The following is a 16,670-nucleotide window of genomic DNA, read 5'->3' on the forward strand; positions in this document are numbered from 1 at the left end:
TATAAATTAATTGAGCTGTAACTGACGAATTTATCATTGCATTATAGGGTCATTATCGACAAATTTGCACAAATAGAGCCTACCACTAATTAATTTTGATTATAATGAAGTTGAATATCGGTCTTAATTGATATTTCAAATGATTTTGTGCTGAAAATAATCGCGCAAAAATGTTCACTTCCATCGCTTGGAGGGGTGCATTGCCATGGAAGGGCATATTTGCGTTAAAGAAGTTTCTTTGAGGAAAACAAAAATATGGGGTTTTTAGTTTAAAAAATGGGCAAAAAAACAGTGGCGTAGATTTCTTTTTGACATTGGGGGGGGGGTGGAAAAAAATTCTTGAATTATAGTGAATCCGGGCCCTTTTGGCGACAGAATAAGTTAATGGCCAAAATTTTTTGGCATTTTGAAGCTAAACTGATGAAATATTGTGCAAAAGTTGAATAAATTCGCGCGTAGCGCGAAAAAATTGCACTTCGGAGGGCTAAAATTGCCAATGATGAGGTTTTAAAAAAAGTTGAGATTTTTATACCACTGGATACCTCTGGCTACATAGGCCTATTGTTTATGTACCAAATATTTCTTGCAGATTAAGGGATCTGGAATGAGCGTTTCGACAGTATTTTTTGTGGGACACGAGAGCACATCAGACATATCGAATTGCATTCTGAATATAGAGAATGTCTTTCCGATATCAAATAATTTTCATTTTTTGGAATTCACGATATAAAACAAATTTTATGACAAATTATTAAAATTTGATTTTTGATATATAGGCCTAACAGTCCTCGAAGTAAATTTTATAAATCTAATGATATATTCTTAAAGTGTATGTAGCTGGGAGGAAAAGCCGACGATCAATTGAAAATTTTAACCTTTCATATTGAAGATATGGATTTTTTTCCCAAAAAGACCTAATTTTTTTAAATGTTTTGGGAAAAAAAATCCATATCTTCAATACGAAAGGTCAAAATTTTCGATTGATCGTCGGCTTTTCATCCCACCTACATACACTTTAAGTATAAATGATCAGATTTAGGGCCTATAACGTTTACTTCGAGTACTGTTAAATATCAATTTTAATCATTTGCCATAAAATGTGTATTACATTGCGAATTTCAAAAAATCAAAATTATTTGATATCAGAAGGACATTCTTCGTATTCAGAATGCAATTCGATATGTCTGATGTGCTCTAATGTCCCACAATAAATACTGTCCAAACGTTCATACCCCATCCCTTAATTCGTTTAGCAAAAATATCGCCAAATTTGAATTTCGTTCTGGGTATCATGATGACACATGGACCAGAACGAAATTACAACTTGACACAATTGCAATTACTGAATAGTGGAGCAGTGGAGCCTACATAAACATAGGCCTAAATCATGCATAACTAGCCAACGCAAAATCGGATTCACCTGAAATTTTAGGAATAAGCTTTTTTCGTGGCTATCTACTGAAAAATATCATAAAAAGAGGATGCTAGGACCACGAAACCCTCCTTTAAGATGGAGTCCCTGCAAGTAGAGGAGAGCGTGGCCTAGCGGTTAAGGCATAGGACTGTGAACCCAAGGGTCAAGGGTTCGAATCCCAGGTCCGGCTCTTTGTGTCCTTGAGCAAGACACTTCACTCTACTTGCTTAGTGCTTCGGAGGGCACTTTAAGCTGTCGGTCCCGTGTACATGCATATTTTCTCACATTAATGTAGTGTGCACGTTAAAGAACGTCACAGGCTATTCGAAAAGAGCAGGGGATCATCCCGGTCATGTTGACTGTACTTCAAAATACACTCATCTACTCTAGGTTCCAGAGTAAAAAATAAGTACAGTTTGTCTGTACGCAGTGCGACAATACTCATACATATGAGGGAGGCACTTATAAGGAAGAAGAAGAAGTTTCCCCTTGGCTCTCCCCTTTCATTACAGGATCACAGGTGAGAGCATCTGTGAGTATTCCAATATTACTGAACTTTTGCTTCTGGTTATGAGATTTCAATAATAAAGAAAGAGAGCCCTCACCGGCAAGTCCTGAAAAATTCTTACACAAACATGGCGGCGAACGGTATGTAATTTTTTTCTCGGATTTTAAAGCTTACCAAAATATTGAATGTTTTATGTTATCGATTTGTAATAACGTGGGGTGATGAATGTGCAACCATAATTTTCCAGTGTAGTAAATTCCAGTGTAGTAACTGGATCCCTTGCCCCTATATTATAATATACTGGTACATTTTTGTATGATACTATAATATTTACAGTAATTTCATGGCCAAACTGGAACACTATAAACGCTAGTGGCTCCGCGTTAAACACGCGCGAATATAACGCGGTACAGAAGAAAGCATACACGCGTCTTGCATTGCGTACACGCTTAGTACGCTACATGGACGCAATAGCCGTGTTCCAGGTTGGCCAAGAAATTCGTAATAAAATTATAGTATTGGTCGCATGTCACAAGTTGGTACCCCAAAAAAGGTGGAGGTGTTACAACTTTTCGAATGTAGGCGAATGAAAAATGTCATAGTGAACCAACCCCTTGTCCTTTTGAGCTACTTTGGGTCTCATTTTAAAGCTAAAGAACAGGGCTAAAACTGTGTAAACTAGTACTGAAAAGTGAGTCAATCTAAATAAATGACATCAGCTGGAATTGAAAATTGACGGGGTGGAGGAGCAGGTGGGTGAGGAGCAGGTGGGTGAGGAGTAATGTATTAGGATAGGAAAATGTAAGATTTCCATAGTGTTAGTTTGAATAAATTATTGTATCTTCATAACTCCTTGTCATATTGAGCTTTTTTAATGTCTCATTTTAGAGCCAATTACTCAAAGAAACAAGATTGACTTCAAAATTGATCAATTTCATATTCCATATTCTGTCGGTCCGTGTCACGTCACTTCCGGTTGATGATGTTCGAGTGAAAACAAGTCCGTAATTCGATTTTTGTTGATGATTTCTGTCATTGGTGTTATGTAAATTTCGATCGCAAATAGTCAGTGGAATCAAACAACCGTTTCTAAGTCTTAAGAGAAAGAAACTTACTTGATTTACCGTTTATATACTGACAAACTTAAAATTAAATTCCATGGTCGAGTGTCGTTTTTTCCGAAATTGAACGTCACTCCAGCAACATCGCTATGTAGCCTCCTTCACAGCCGGGTTCTGTCGTTCACAACAAACCGTGAGCCACATGCAGTTTGGGCCCGAGACTAGAGATAGCCCGGATGTCCGACCGACAGAATTAGTTTCTCATTACATTTTGTACCACGGGTTGCCTCTACATGCACAGAAGTCAGTGCAATCACGTGCAAAAACTGCAAAGGTCCATATCTCCTTTAATATTCACTGTACCATGATAAATGTATGTATTTTCTGAAAGGAAATTGCACAAGGAAACTAATTTTTGCATTATAAAAATGATAGGAAATAGTGTTGGGAAAATATGAATGATTAATTAAATTTTAATTTAAAAATATCAACTTTTTTTGGCGCACCCTGTATATCGTGAATGCGATTACATAATTTTTTTTGAAGGGTGAGACTGATGCATCACTATGTTGTGAACATATCCTAGCACATTGGACAAAATCCAACTTCAGACATTTGTTGTGGGGTATTTTATGTGAATAAGGTCCAATTTGAGAAAAACGCATTTGAAAATTTTGATTTACATTGCAGCCTATGGGCTAATTAGTTATTAATTAGGCAATTACGCCAAAACGATAAACATTTTTGAGGTAAAAATGGTATGACATGTTGCAGTTTTACAATATCTATAACATATTAAAAAATTATTTTTTTGACCATGTTGACCATGTAACACAAAATGGACCACCTCATGACATGCGACCTATTAGTACTAGTAACTTTTGTATTTATACCAGCAGTTTTGGTGTATTTCCGCATGCCATGGGGATGTGCAATATTTTTCAGTTTGGTGCATTTCCGCATGGCCATGCCATGGGAATGTGCCAGGGTTCGCAGGTTTTTGCCGCAGGTGGAAAACCCATGGTTTTAACCGCGGTTTTTGCCAGTTTTTGCTGGCAAAAATGGCAAAAACTAAAAAAGTGAAATTAAAGTTCCGATTTTTGATTTCAAAACGAATTATTACATTCAAAAATTAATTTCCATTTACTGAAATGTGGTATATCAAATTCAAAATATTTTCATTTTAAGGACTTGATGAGACAAAAAATAAGTTGAATGATTGATTAAAAGATATATGTTTATGAGCTTTCTGTGCACTTGTTAACATTTGAGTGACTATAATTTAAATGAGTTTTTGCCATTTTTGCCGGTTTAAACCAGGCAAAAACAGGTTTTTTTGCCGGCAAAAACCGAACCCTGGAATGTGCAATATTGTTGGTGTTTTTCCGCTTGGGGAACTGCAATATATGTGGTGCATTTATTTTGCGCTTGGGATGTATTAATCAAATTTATGTCGGAATAAATTTATGTCATACTTTTTGTGTCGAACTTGGTAATAATTTAAGTTGGCAAGGTAATTGTTGAGGCCTATTTACTTATAGCTAGCTAGTCATCTATTTAATTGGTTTCTTAGTTTACGTGGGGATGTATTAATCAAATTTATTAATGTCGTACTTTTAGTGTCAAACTTGGTAATAATATAAGTTAGCAGGGTTGTTTAGGCCTATCTACTCAGCTAGTTAGTCATCTATTTAATTTGTTTCTTACTTGTTTACATGAGATGGCTCGTGTTTTGACATGCAGTGAATTATATACATTTCATCATGAAAAATTATTATCCTCGGTAAATTGATAATCAATCCACTTGAGAAATTCCCCATTAGAACTTTAATAGAATGTGGTCACAATGTCAAGAGCTGTCAAGTTGAATATATAATAGTCATCATTAAAGAGGCGTGTGAAATTGATTGTAATAAAATTAATTTCATACAATTACTAGGGGTAAATTACACTGTGTTACAGTATTAAATTGAGGTGAAGTGCAATTTTAGCATTTTTTTTGATCGCCTGTCTTGATCAGCTGTGATCATTGCATCACACAGTGTCATACTTCAGCGATTTCTACTATTGATAGCTTGGGACTTTAGCCTCAAATGCAAAGCTATCAGTGAGCAAATTCGAAGCCAGCCTTCTCGAGTAAGTTACAGGAAATGAAAATATTCAATCCATTGCAAGAAAACAAACATTATACCGTACTAATATGTATGTTAATTATTTTTTCTTCCATTTTAATTACAGTAATAGTAGTGCATTTAATTTTCAAGCATTGTATCGGGATAAATGCAATGCTTTGAGCATTTCAGGATTTGTAGTAAACTAACCATTGAATGGAAATATAATCAAAGATTTGACCATTGAATGGTACTGTGGTACCGGTACTGAGGTACATTCATTCATTCATTCATATTTTATTTTCATCAATCATCAACATCAATATATATATATACAAGTGATACTAACAGCTTAACAAAGTAATAAAATTAAATGTAAACAAGAGTCAATGGTATACATATCAATACGTTTAAGCAGTAACAATTAAATCAATATAATCCGAGAATAGCATTATTATGTATGACTAGCGGAGCTGAGTAAATGGGAGAGTTCACTATAACAGGAAGAATAATACTGAACAGGTAGAACCATTGAAAAGGTACATTTTATTTATATAAATCTGTCTCTTTTTACATTTTCTTTTTTTAGTTTCTTCTGCTTATAGCTTGTCATGCTTGTGATTTTCCGTTTTCCATGTTATCTATTAAAAACCCCGTTCCCCTTAGCTTTTTTTTCTTACATTTCCTGATTAGTTTCTTTCCTTCTTTGTTTCGTTTCCGTTTCACTTTAACCCGTTGGCCTATAATTACTCGTACCTTTTTTGTCGTCATTTTAATTTTAATTTTAATTATAATTATAGTACCGCTTCATGTTGTTTATATATCTTTTTCCCGTATTTATTACGTCCTCTCATAGAGTGTCTGCGGACGTGTCCAAGCATTATCATAATCGCGTGACCCGTCCATGTACCTTTTGTCACTTATTTTCCTTCTTTCCGTATTATCATGTCCACTGGTCTCTGGCTCTTAAGTTGCGTGGATCTGCGCCGTTCTGCCAGCGCATTGGCGTAGTGCGCTTTTCACGCACGTGGCGCCGACAGCGCTGCCGGCCAGCTGCAGTGACGCGTAAGCTGGCAGCCGATTTTCATAATAATTTCATAACAATTTTGCAACCAATTCTTGACCGTTTTCAACCAAATAAACTTTAAACACATTGTCGTATATTCCTCGATTTCCCGTGTGAATTTGGCGACATTTGGATCGAAACTGACGGAGCTGGTTCGTTCACATACCCACCACAACATTCCCTATTTATAGTAAGATTGACCAAAATACACTTTAAATGTATACGGTAATGATATTACGAGCGTGCTTGTATCACGGAAATACCACGCTGTAATGGCAATTGATTTTGAAGAACTTATACGATGATAAGCACCTAGACTACCCCGTAGTCCACTTGCCCATTGTGCATACTCTGGATATTGTATTTAAGCTTAAAACTCTGATTTAATTAATGTGTGCACAATTGATAGATTTTCACATCTGATCAGTCACCCTACTCCCTCTGTTTGTTAGCTTCCCAATTGGACTACTGACATTGCCTTGCGGTTAAAATTTTTAACACGGGACTCTATGGAGAGTTAGGCCAATTTCTGGCCTAACTAAAATTGGCGATGATGTAATGCATCTTTAAATGGATCTGCCTTGTGATTGGTCGCCCATACCTCGCTATGGTTTAAATCGTCTGGGCCTGCGCCATTACCATTAACTACACCGTTAAACAACTGTCTGTGGTATTTGCGGCGCTTTTGTGTTGACGCTGAAAGTTAATCTCTCATCAAACATCTAGCGTACTTGTGGTTAATGGACTGATAAACAAGTATGCTTGGCAGTGTGTTTTTAGAGAGCAAAGTCCAGGGGGTAAAGTTCTGCTTACAATTCAAAGTTCATAGTCGAAATTTCGGGGTTCGCTATCAATAAACTGGTAGATTTCAAAATCAGAATTGTTCAGTATTAAAGTGAGCCGTTATAATTATGCAAGATAATGTTGCATTCAATTACTTTTATTGTCACTAATCGTCTGATATTTTTAACTCTTTATGACCATTTTACTATTGAATACTTTAATTTTAATAAACATCAGTAGCCTATAATTTTGAGTTCAACGAAATGGGTTCATCATGACTAATAATAACATATTTTTAATAAAATTCAACTATGGCATAGTCTAATAAGCACCATACACTGAGATGAAATGAGATCCCTCTACTTCCTTCTGAAATGAAAACTAGAAACTGGTTCAAAATGATTTTGATGTTTTTCACAGGGATACAAGAAACATTTTGATAAATTTCCACCCTTGGCTACTACATCAATGTTGCTGATTTCACAGCATTTTGGTTTATTGCTAACTTCCTGTACTCCTGATTTACAATTTCATGCATAATTTCAATTTTCATCTCATTTCAGTTTTGGGTGGCAGCGTCAGGATGGCTGTTCTAGCTGGGAGATTTTGCCAGCTTCCTATGACCAGGCACCTTCCAGCATCCATACAAAGTGTGAGGAATCTCCATGAGCACACGACAACTAAAACCACATCAAATTCACAGTGTACCAGGTAAGACCAGAAGGTGCACAGTCTAACCTCACATAATTGGCATCCACTTTTAATTTTATTAAAAATAGTAGCAAGTGTTAAAAACTTGCAGAAAAGCAATTATGCAAGGCCTGTTAGCATGCGACATCTTCATGATGGGTAAGTCCATATGATATCAAGGAGGTCCCCACCTGACCCCCTCAGATTTGCTTTATATTTTAGTCATATGTTGTACCTGTAAAAATATTAAAAACCTGCAAATTTGAGGTCTGTAGCTCTAACGGATTTTCTGTGGCAGCCATTTAAAGTTGGAGTATGGGGGTCTAAATTTGGATTCAAAAGTTGCCCTTTAAATAAATGTCATCTTTGGGAGTCTGTGACTTCTTTACAAAATAAGAGAGAGGTCTGAAACCTTGTATACACACTAACTGCATGCCCAATTTGTCAAAAGTAAAAAAAAAAAAAAAAAAAAAATATGTAATTGCGCGTTGTGTCACGGGGTCATTAAATATGCAAGAAAAAATGTAATGTTTTGTAAACTGGCAAGTTTAGCCCCTCTAAATTCACATTTTTGTCAGATTAATTATTTTTTGTTGTCACTGATGCTAAATATAGGATAAATACAATACATATCCAAAAATTGAGGTCACAACTCATTCACATTTCGAACAGCGCCCTCACGAAGATGAAATTTATTGCAAATTCAACATTTTCAGGGGTCCAAAGTCGATGTGGTCCACCTTCAAAATTTATAAAACATTTTTTTATATGACTACTAGTCTTAAATTACAACTTTGCAAAGTCCCAGTAATTGTCTAGGTTGACTTCATATAAAGCGACAAGCCCAAAGTTGACCATTTTCTTATGATTGCATGTACTGCAAATGTGCGAATTTGGAAGGGTTAAAGTCAAATTGGCCCCAATAATGAAAATAAAATGGAAATTAAAGTAAATAGGGCCAATAACTACGCATCTAGTCATTTATTTTCAATATTGTGGCCATTTTGACTTTAAAACCTTCGAATTCGCACATTTGCAGTACATACAATCATAAGACAATGGTCAACTTTGGGCTTGTCGTTTTATATGAAGTCAACCTATAAAATTACTGGGATATAGCAAAGTTGTACTTTAAGACTAGTAGTCAATATAAAAGTGATGTTTTATGAATTTTGAAGGTTGACCACATTGACTTTGGGCCCCTGAAAATGTTGAATTTGCAACTTAAATTTCATCTTTGCTTGGAGGGCGCTGTTCAAATGTAAATAAATTGTCACCTCTATGTCTTGGATATGCATTGTATTTGTCCTATATATCGCATCAGTGACAACAAAAAACAATTATTCTGACAACAAATGTGAATTTAGGGGGGCTAAAACATTAATGTTTTGTATACTGGCAAGTTTTAGCCCCCCTAAATTCACATGTGCCGAATTCGGAAGGTTTAAAAGTCAAAATGGCCACAATATTGAAAATAAATGACTAGATGCGTAGTTATTGGCCCTATTTACTTTAATTTCCATTTTATTTTCAATATTGGGGCCAATTTGACTTTAAGCCTTCCAAATTCGGCACCTTTGCAGTACATGCAATCATAAGAAAATGGTCAACTTTGGGCTTGTCGTTTTATATGAAGTCAACCTAGACAATTACTGAGACTTTGCAAAGTTGTAATATAAGACTAGTAGTCATATAAAAAAAATGTTTTATAAATTTTGAAGGTGGACCACATCGACTTTGGACCCCCTGAAAATGTTGAATTTGCAATAAATTTCATCTTCGTGAGGGCGCTGTTCGAAATGTAAATGAGTTGTGACCTCAATTGTTTGGATATGTATTGTATTTATCCTATATTTAGCATCAGTGACAACAAAAAATAATTAATCTGACAAAAAATGTGAATTTAGGGGGGCTAAACTTGCCAGTTTACAAAACATTACATTTTTTCTTGCATATTTAATGACCCCGTGACACAACGCGCAATTACAGATTTTTTTTTTTTTTTTTTTTGACAAATTGTCATGCAGTTAGTGTGTATACAAGGTTTCAGACCTCTCTCTCTTTTTGTAAAGAAGTCACAGACTCCCAAAGATGACATTTATTTAAAGGGCAACTTTTGAGTCCAAATTTAGACCCCATACTTCAACTTTAAATGGCTGCCACAGAAAATCCGTAAGAGCTACAGACCTCAAATTTGCAGGTTTTAATATTTTTACAGGTACAACATATGACTAAAATATAAAGCAAATCTGAGGGGGTCAGGTGGGGACCTCCTTGATATCATATGGACTTACCCTGATGACTTTCGGCACTCTGTTTACCTTTGACTATAAAGAGGACTAAAAACACAATGCTGCCTGAATGCAGACATTGTGAGTACATGCTACTAAAATGCAGGACTCTGAAAGGGGTAACTTTCTCGCATTATCATTTGCTGTATTTTTGTGTTTTTCTACTAGTTTGGTTCCATACAGACAGAAGAGTTCAGCAGCCGTACCAGTTCAAGCAGGAGCAGGAAAATTAAGTAATGCAGCAGATTTTGCTATTACCAAAGTAGACGACCTCGTCAACTGGGGTAGACGAGTAAGTAACAAGACTCCCTGGTATTCCATTCATTATTGATTCATAGTTTTATTTATATACATCTAATTGCTAAAATCCATCCCTTTCCTTGCAGGGTAGCACAACAGTTACCTGGCAGAGAAGAACAGCACTCTTGTTTATCATGTAAAAAGGGTGGGATCACACCAAGCAAGGCAATGATATGTGATTGGGATACCAATGTTTCATAGCTTTTCATGTCTCCCATAATTTAGGCAAAATAAAGTTACAAAAAAAGGATCTCTTTTTACTTGTATGTAACTGCTGCTTTTCATCTTGTAATTTCAGAGCTCAATATGGCCCATGACTTTTGGATTAGCGTGTTGCGCCGTAGAAATGATGCATTTTGCCAGTCCTCGTTACGACATGGATCGATTTGGAGTGGTATTCCGTGCAAGTCCTCGTCAAGCAGACTGCATGATAGTAGCTGGTACACTAACAAATAAAATGGCACCTGCACTTAGGAGGGTATATGATCAAATGCCTGAACCTAGATGGGTCATATCAATGGGAAGGTAAGCAACTAACTATTCAGTATTTCTGGAATATTTTGTATGAAGATGGTAAAAACTTGGGGGGGGGGGGGTAACAAGGTCATTTTGAGATAAAGTTTTGTAAAATTGCAGGTGGGCTACAAATAATGCTCTCGTGATGATGGTCAGGATAATCCCCCCCACCTCCGAATTTGCAAAAGCAGGAGGGGATTATCGTCTTCACATCGTGGTCCACAGGCCTTCACATTTAGAATTTGGTGGAGCTCCATCAATCACACTCCTGGTTTTGTTGAGGAGATCGATTGAGCTCCTCAAAATCACTCTCCTGTGATTTTGAGGAGCTCAATTTGGAATCCAACAGGCGATAATGGTACGTACCGTGTCGGTCATGTCGGTGGTTTTTATCACCTGCAAGTTGAAAATACTGCTCATTCAGATATTCCTAAATGCCTTGCGATTTCTCTTTCAGACATGATCAACAAAAAGGGCAACAATCTGTCCTTAAAGTTTAAATCCCAATAAGGAGCGCTGTTATTAATGCTCCCGACTATGCTTTGTGGTGCGAGGTAGGAGCACCTGTGCGATCATGCTCCTCAAAAATAAAGGACTGGGTCCATCAAAATCGTTGGTCCACATCCTCATGGTTAGAACATAAGAAAACAACAAAATTAATATTTAATTTTCTCTTGTGAAGTAATGACTGTAATGTTAATCATGTTATAGATTCCAATATGGTTCATTTGTATTGTTTTTCAGCTGTGCAAATGGTGGTGGATATTATCATTATTCTTACGCTGTCGTCCGTGGATGTGATAGAATCGTACCAGTGGATATATATGTGCCTGGTAAGTCATTAGGTGGTATAATCTGTTATTATGGTATTTTGTACCTTACATCCAGGTATATCACCAAAACAATCTTGATTCCAAGTTTTGAATTCAATTGCTCCATTGCTTTGGATATTACATGTAGAAACAAAGCATTCATCATGATATGGCCCATAGAACAGTACGGGTGTGACACAGGATCAAATATCTCAAGGAATCATATCTCATGCCTACCATTTTATTGGGGTTGTGTGACAAACATTGAGCTTTCTTTAAGTGCTAAAAAAGAGGAGGTTCAACTACTTATATAGCAATTTTGTATGTCTATCGAAGTGCTAGATTGTTATAAACATCATGATTACCAAGTATATGAACTGTGATACAATGATGAGAATGCAGGGGCACAGAGCAGGCCATACATGAGACCTATAGCCTTTTGTGATGATATTGGTTCACAAGTGGTGAGCCACTCATCTACTCAAGGTGAATCCAATGATGAGAATGCAGGGGCACAGAGCAGGCCATACATGAGACCTATAGCCTTTTGTGATGATATTGGTTCACTGGTGGTGAGCCACTCATCTACTCAAGGTGAATCCAATGATGAGAATACAGGGCACAGAGCAGGCCATACATGAGACCTAAAGCCTTGTGTGGTGATATTGGTTCACTGGTGGTGATCCACTCATCTACTCAAGGTGAATCCAATGATGAGAATGCAGGGGCACAGAGCAGGCCATACATGAGACCTATAGCCTTGTATGGTGATATTGGTTCACTGGTGGTGATCCACTCATCTACTCAAGGTGAATCCAATGATGAGAATGCAGGGGCACAGAGCAGGCCATACATGAGACCTATAGCCTTTTGTGTTGATATTGGTTCACTGGTGGTGATCCACTCATCTACTCAAGGTGAATCCAATGATGAGAATGCAGGGGCACAGAGCAGGCCATACATGAGACCTATAGCCTTTTGTGGTGATATTGGTTCACAAGTGGTGAGCCACTCATCTACTCAAGGTGAATCCAATGATGAGAATGCAGGGGCACAGAGCAGGCCATACATGAGACCTAAAGCCTTTTGTGGTGATATTGGTTCACAAGTGGTGAGCCACTCATCTTCTCAAGGTGAATCCAATGATGAGAATGCAGGGGCACCGAGCAGGCCATACATGAGACCTATAGCCTTGTGTGGTGATATTGGTTCACTGGTGGTGATCCACTCATCTACTCAAGGTGAATCCAATGATGAGAATGCAGGGGCACAGAGCAGGCCATACATGAGACCTAAAGCCTTTTGTGGTGATATTGGTTCACAAGTGGTGAGCCACTCATCTACTCAAGGTGAATCCAATGATGAGAATGCAGGGGCACAGAGCAGGCCATACATGAGACCTAAAGCCTGGTGTGGTGATATTGGTTCACAAGTGGTGAGCCACTCATCTACTCAAGGTGAATCCAATGATGAGAATGCAGGGGCACAGAGCAGGCCATACATGAGACCTAAAGCCTTTTGTGGTTATATTGGTTCACAAGTGGTGAGCCACTCATCTACTCAAGGTGAATCCAATGATGAGAATGCAGGGGCACAGAGCTGGCCATACATGAGACCTAAAGCCTTTTGTGGTGATATTGGTTCACAAGTGGTGAGCCACTCATCTACTCAAGGTGAATCCAATGATGAGAATGCAGGGGCACAGAGCAGGCCATACATGAGACCTATAGCCTTTTGTGATGATATTGGTTCACAAGTGGTGAGCCACTCATTCACTCAAGGTTAAGACTAATTCTGCATTATCTGAGGCTTCAATCTATCACAGTTCCAAAGGTATTTGTTATAAAAGATGGGTGTCTTGTGACCAGTGTTGGAATTAAGCATTTTTTATGCGTACCAAAATTTCCATAAAAATGCTACTCAACTCCAAAATTGTGTAGCAAATTGATAAAATTATGTAGCATTTTGCAACGTAATACCAGCTATTTCCAACGCAGGCTCGTCAAAGTTTGATATGACCAACACAATAAAGAAAATGTTCTGTATAAATGTATTACATGCAATGTAAACTTGTTCATTGCGTGAAATTTTTGTTCTGTTTTACAGGTTGTCCGCCAACCGCAGAAGCCCTTCTTTATGGTGTGTTACAGCTACAGAAGAAAATCAAGCGTTCTAAGGTGGTGTCTGTGTGGTATCGCAAATAACTGTACATAATAGAACTGATTATATATATCACTTGCTGTGTGCATGTGTTTAGCACATGGTGAACATGGCAGGTGATTAATTGTTTTATGAAACATTGGACGGACTTTGCTTAGGGCTCATATTGAAATTCCCTTACACAGGAAGGTGTGCGCCATCTTGCAGCTTTCCTGTGCTAGCCTTCTTTTGTTAAAATCCTGGGCAGGGTGTATCACTGATGCATATAATCCATCGGTTTTATGACCGAGCTTTCCTGAGGCGCCCGCTTAGTGAGGGGAATCCTGCCATCTTTCTGTGTGAAAACGTGGTAGGGTATTTCAATATGAGCCCTTTTTCTTTAACAAACACATGAATAGGCCTGGCCTACTGTATTGTTTGAGATCTGATTCCTATGGACTCAGATGCCACTTTTAACACTGTTTAAAATGGTCTCTTTTTTTACATAATGAACCATTGTGACTGAACGCAATGACGTGTGACGCTATAATTTGGTCCATATATGGTCGAATCCAACCAAAAGTGTACACGGCATGTTCAGGGCCATAACTTAAAAGTATTAATCAATTGGCATTCGTTTTTGTATTGTGTTTATTCGCATTGATCATAAGCTTCGGGCAATATATAATAAGACCCCCTTCCGTGAAAAACTTAGACACAGAGACCCCAAAAGCGTGCTATTTTTACCCATTTTTCAAAATATTTCTTAAGGTATTTTTAAAAACATCTAAATCAGTTATGAAAAGAAGTCATTGGATTGAATCTAAATTGATTTCCTGAAAGGTGTGTATTCAAAGATTGCTTGTTCAATTTTTCACATATTTGTACATAATTATGAATTTTTTTGTGATAATTTTTTGAGTGGTATTTTTTTACATTACCTACGAATACAATTTTTCATAGCACTAGATATATCTTTAAAAATGGAAATCACTAATAAATGCATAATTGATACAAGCTTTGATATGTCCAATACTGAAATGTATTGCATTCGGACATATTTATTATTGTGTTTAGCTGCCAGAAATTCTAAATGGCACAAAGGTAGGTTTGGTAAAAAATATGCATTACCTCCGAATACATGTTAAAAGCTGTGTCATTTCCACAAAGTGAGAGAATAGTAAACAATAGTTAAGCAATAGGTGCAGGGTAATACACTCTTTATTTCTACCAAGTTTCAATAGCCTGCGTTTAAATATTTCTGAGATGTCAACAATAAAGCAAGTATTCAGAGGTAAATTTCGGTAACCGAATGTTACCTACGAATACAATTTGACATCATGACAGTATTGTGAAACACCGCCATTCATGCCAATGCCCATATTGGTACATAACGAAGGCCTGTATGTTTGCTATCAAATCATATGTCAATGAAAGTTGCGAATTCACATTCATGCCCACCATGCAAAAGTGAATACGGCTTAATTGTTGAAAAATATGTACTGAAATAGACGACGGTCTGCTCATTTGAAAGAAAAATCAGATTCAAAGAAGATTAGAAGGGATAAATACTTGGATTTGTCAACTGTCATGTGTGCTTCATTTTAAATGTTTACCGACCTTCTGGTTTCTGAGTAATTTGTGTCCAAATTGATTTATTCGAAGGTAACTTTTGACGTTTTCCCTAAGGTTACCTACGAATACCATGGAAAAAACGACTGTTGTCATTGTCTCATGATCTAGACAACACAGTGATGGACCCTGGTATAAAGCTAATTGTAGTTGCCCTCAAACGAAAGGCCACAAGACGTAACTGACTCCAAGATGGACTTCACAAGTCTGCAATAACGGTTTTAAGCGATTTATGTGCAATTAACAAATTAAAGTCACTTTAGTGCCTTTGTTTTTTACTTCAATCCTCTTTCAACCACTGTGAACCGACATTATTAATACATGATAGGGTCTAAAGTATCAATAAACGCACATAAAGAAAATAATACATTCAATGTGCTTTATAAAATGAAGGTTTAATTGCGTTATCCACCAAAAGTCTAATTCTTACCTACAAATACTGAAATGTTACTTACGAATACAGCATAATACATGACATGTGTAATGAAGTGTCCCTACCAATGGAAATTAATTGTCAAAAACTTTAAGCGGTACCCCAGGACACTATTATTACCCATATACGGATTCATTCAACAATTATTTATCATGTAAAATTGCTGATTAACTACTTGTATATCAAAATGAAGTGGTCAAAATCTTGCTAAAGCATCAAAAATTTTTGATCTAAGGTAATAGCATTTATTCATTTGGACGTACCATCTGAAAGAGATCTAAAAACTAGCTTTTATTAATTCATTACCATAATAGCAAAATTTAAACCTCTAAACTCAATATAGATATTGTTAAATCGCTCATGTTAAATACGAATACCAGGGTTTCTTTACCTTTTCATTGTATAAAGCGTTAGGTGTATGCGTATAATTCCTAATATTCTTGAAAACATATATCCTACTCGTTCTTATACAATGTGTAAATTGATTCATACTCATTTGATAAATAAAATACAGAAACTGACCTAAACTTCATTTTCAAAAATAAACTAGCATAAGTTGACTAAGATCATATTGATCGCGTTATAAAAATAAAAACAAATATTTTCTGGTTGAGCTAGCATTTTCCTGACACCATGTGGTCTACATTACACGAAAAAAGCGTTAATGGGAATATTCCATTTGTTTTACGTTGATTAGTATTGCGATAGTGAAAGCATCCTAGTGGTATTCGTAGGTAACATTGGGTTTTGATATCACATTTACTATCACACGTCCTGGATTTATTTTTCAAGATTAGTAATGGCACTTTTGGTTCCTGTAAGGCCAATATGTCATCAATCAATGAAAAAAAAAAAAAAATTGTGGAGACATTTTATTTCGGACTTTTATTTTTGGCCCGTGGACACTTTTGGTT

General features: G+C 36.7%; 1 protein-coding gene across 1 annotated transcript; it reads left to right on the plus strand.

Annotated features, from left to right (window-relative positions):
* Positions 1–1,964: 1,964 nt before the first annotated feature.
* LOC140158847 (NADH-quinone oxidoreductase subunit B 2-like) lies at positions 1,965–14,256 on the plus strand. Its single transcript, XM_072182099.1, has 6 exons — positions 1,965–2,062; positions 7,507–7,654; positions 10,093–10,216; positions 10,523–10,749; positions 11,485–11,573; positions 13,659–14,256. The coding sequence occupies exons 1-6, from the start codon at positions 2,050–2,052 to the stop codon at positions 13,754–13,756; spliced, it is 699 nt and encodes a 232-aa protein (XP_072038200.1). The 5' UTR covers positions 1,965–2,049; the 3' UTR covers positions 13,757–14,256.
* The last annotated feature ends 2,414 nt before the right edge of the window (positions 14,257–16,670 follow it).

This window comes from Amphiura filiformis, chromosome 8 (genome assembly GCF_039555335.1).
Source record: "Amphiura filiformis chromosome 8, Afil_fr2py, whole genome shotgun sequence".
NCBI classification, from domain to species: Eukaryota; Metazoa; Echinodermata; class Ophiuroidea; order Amphilepidida; family Amphiuridae; genus Amphiura; species Amphiura filiformis.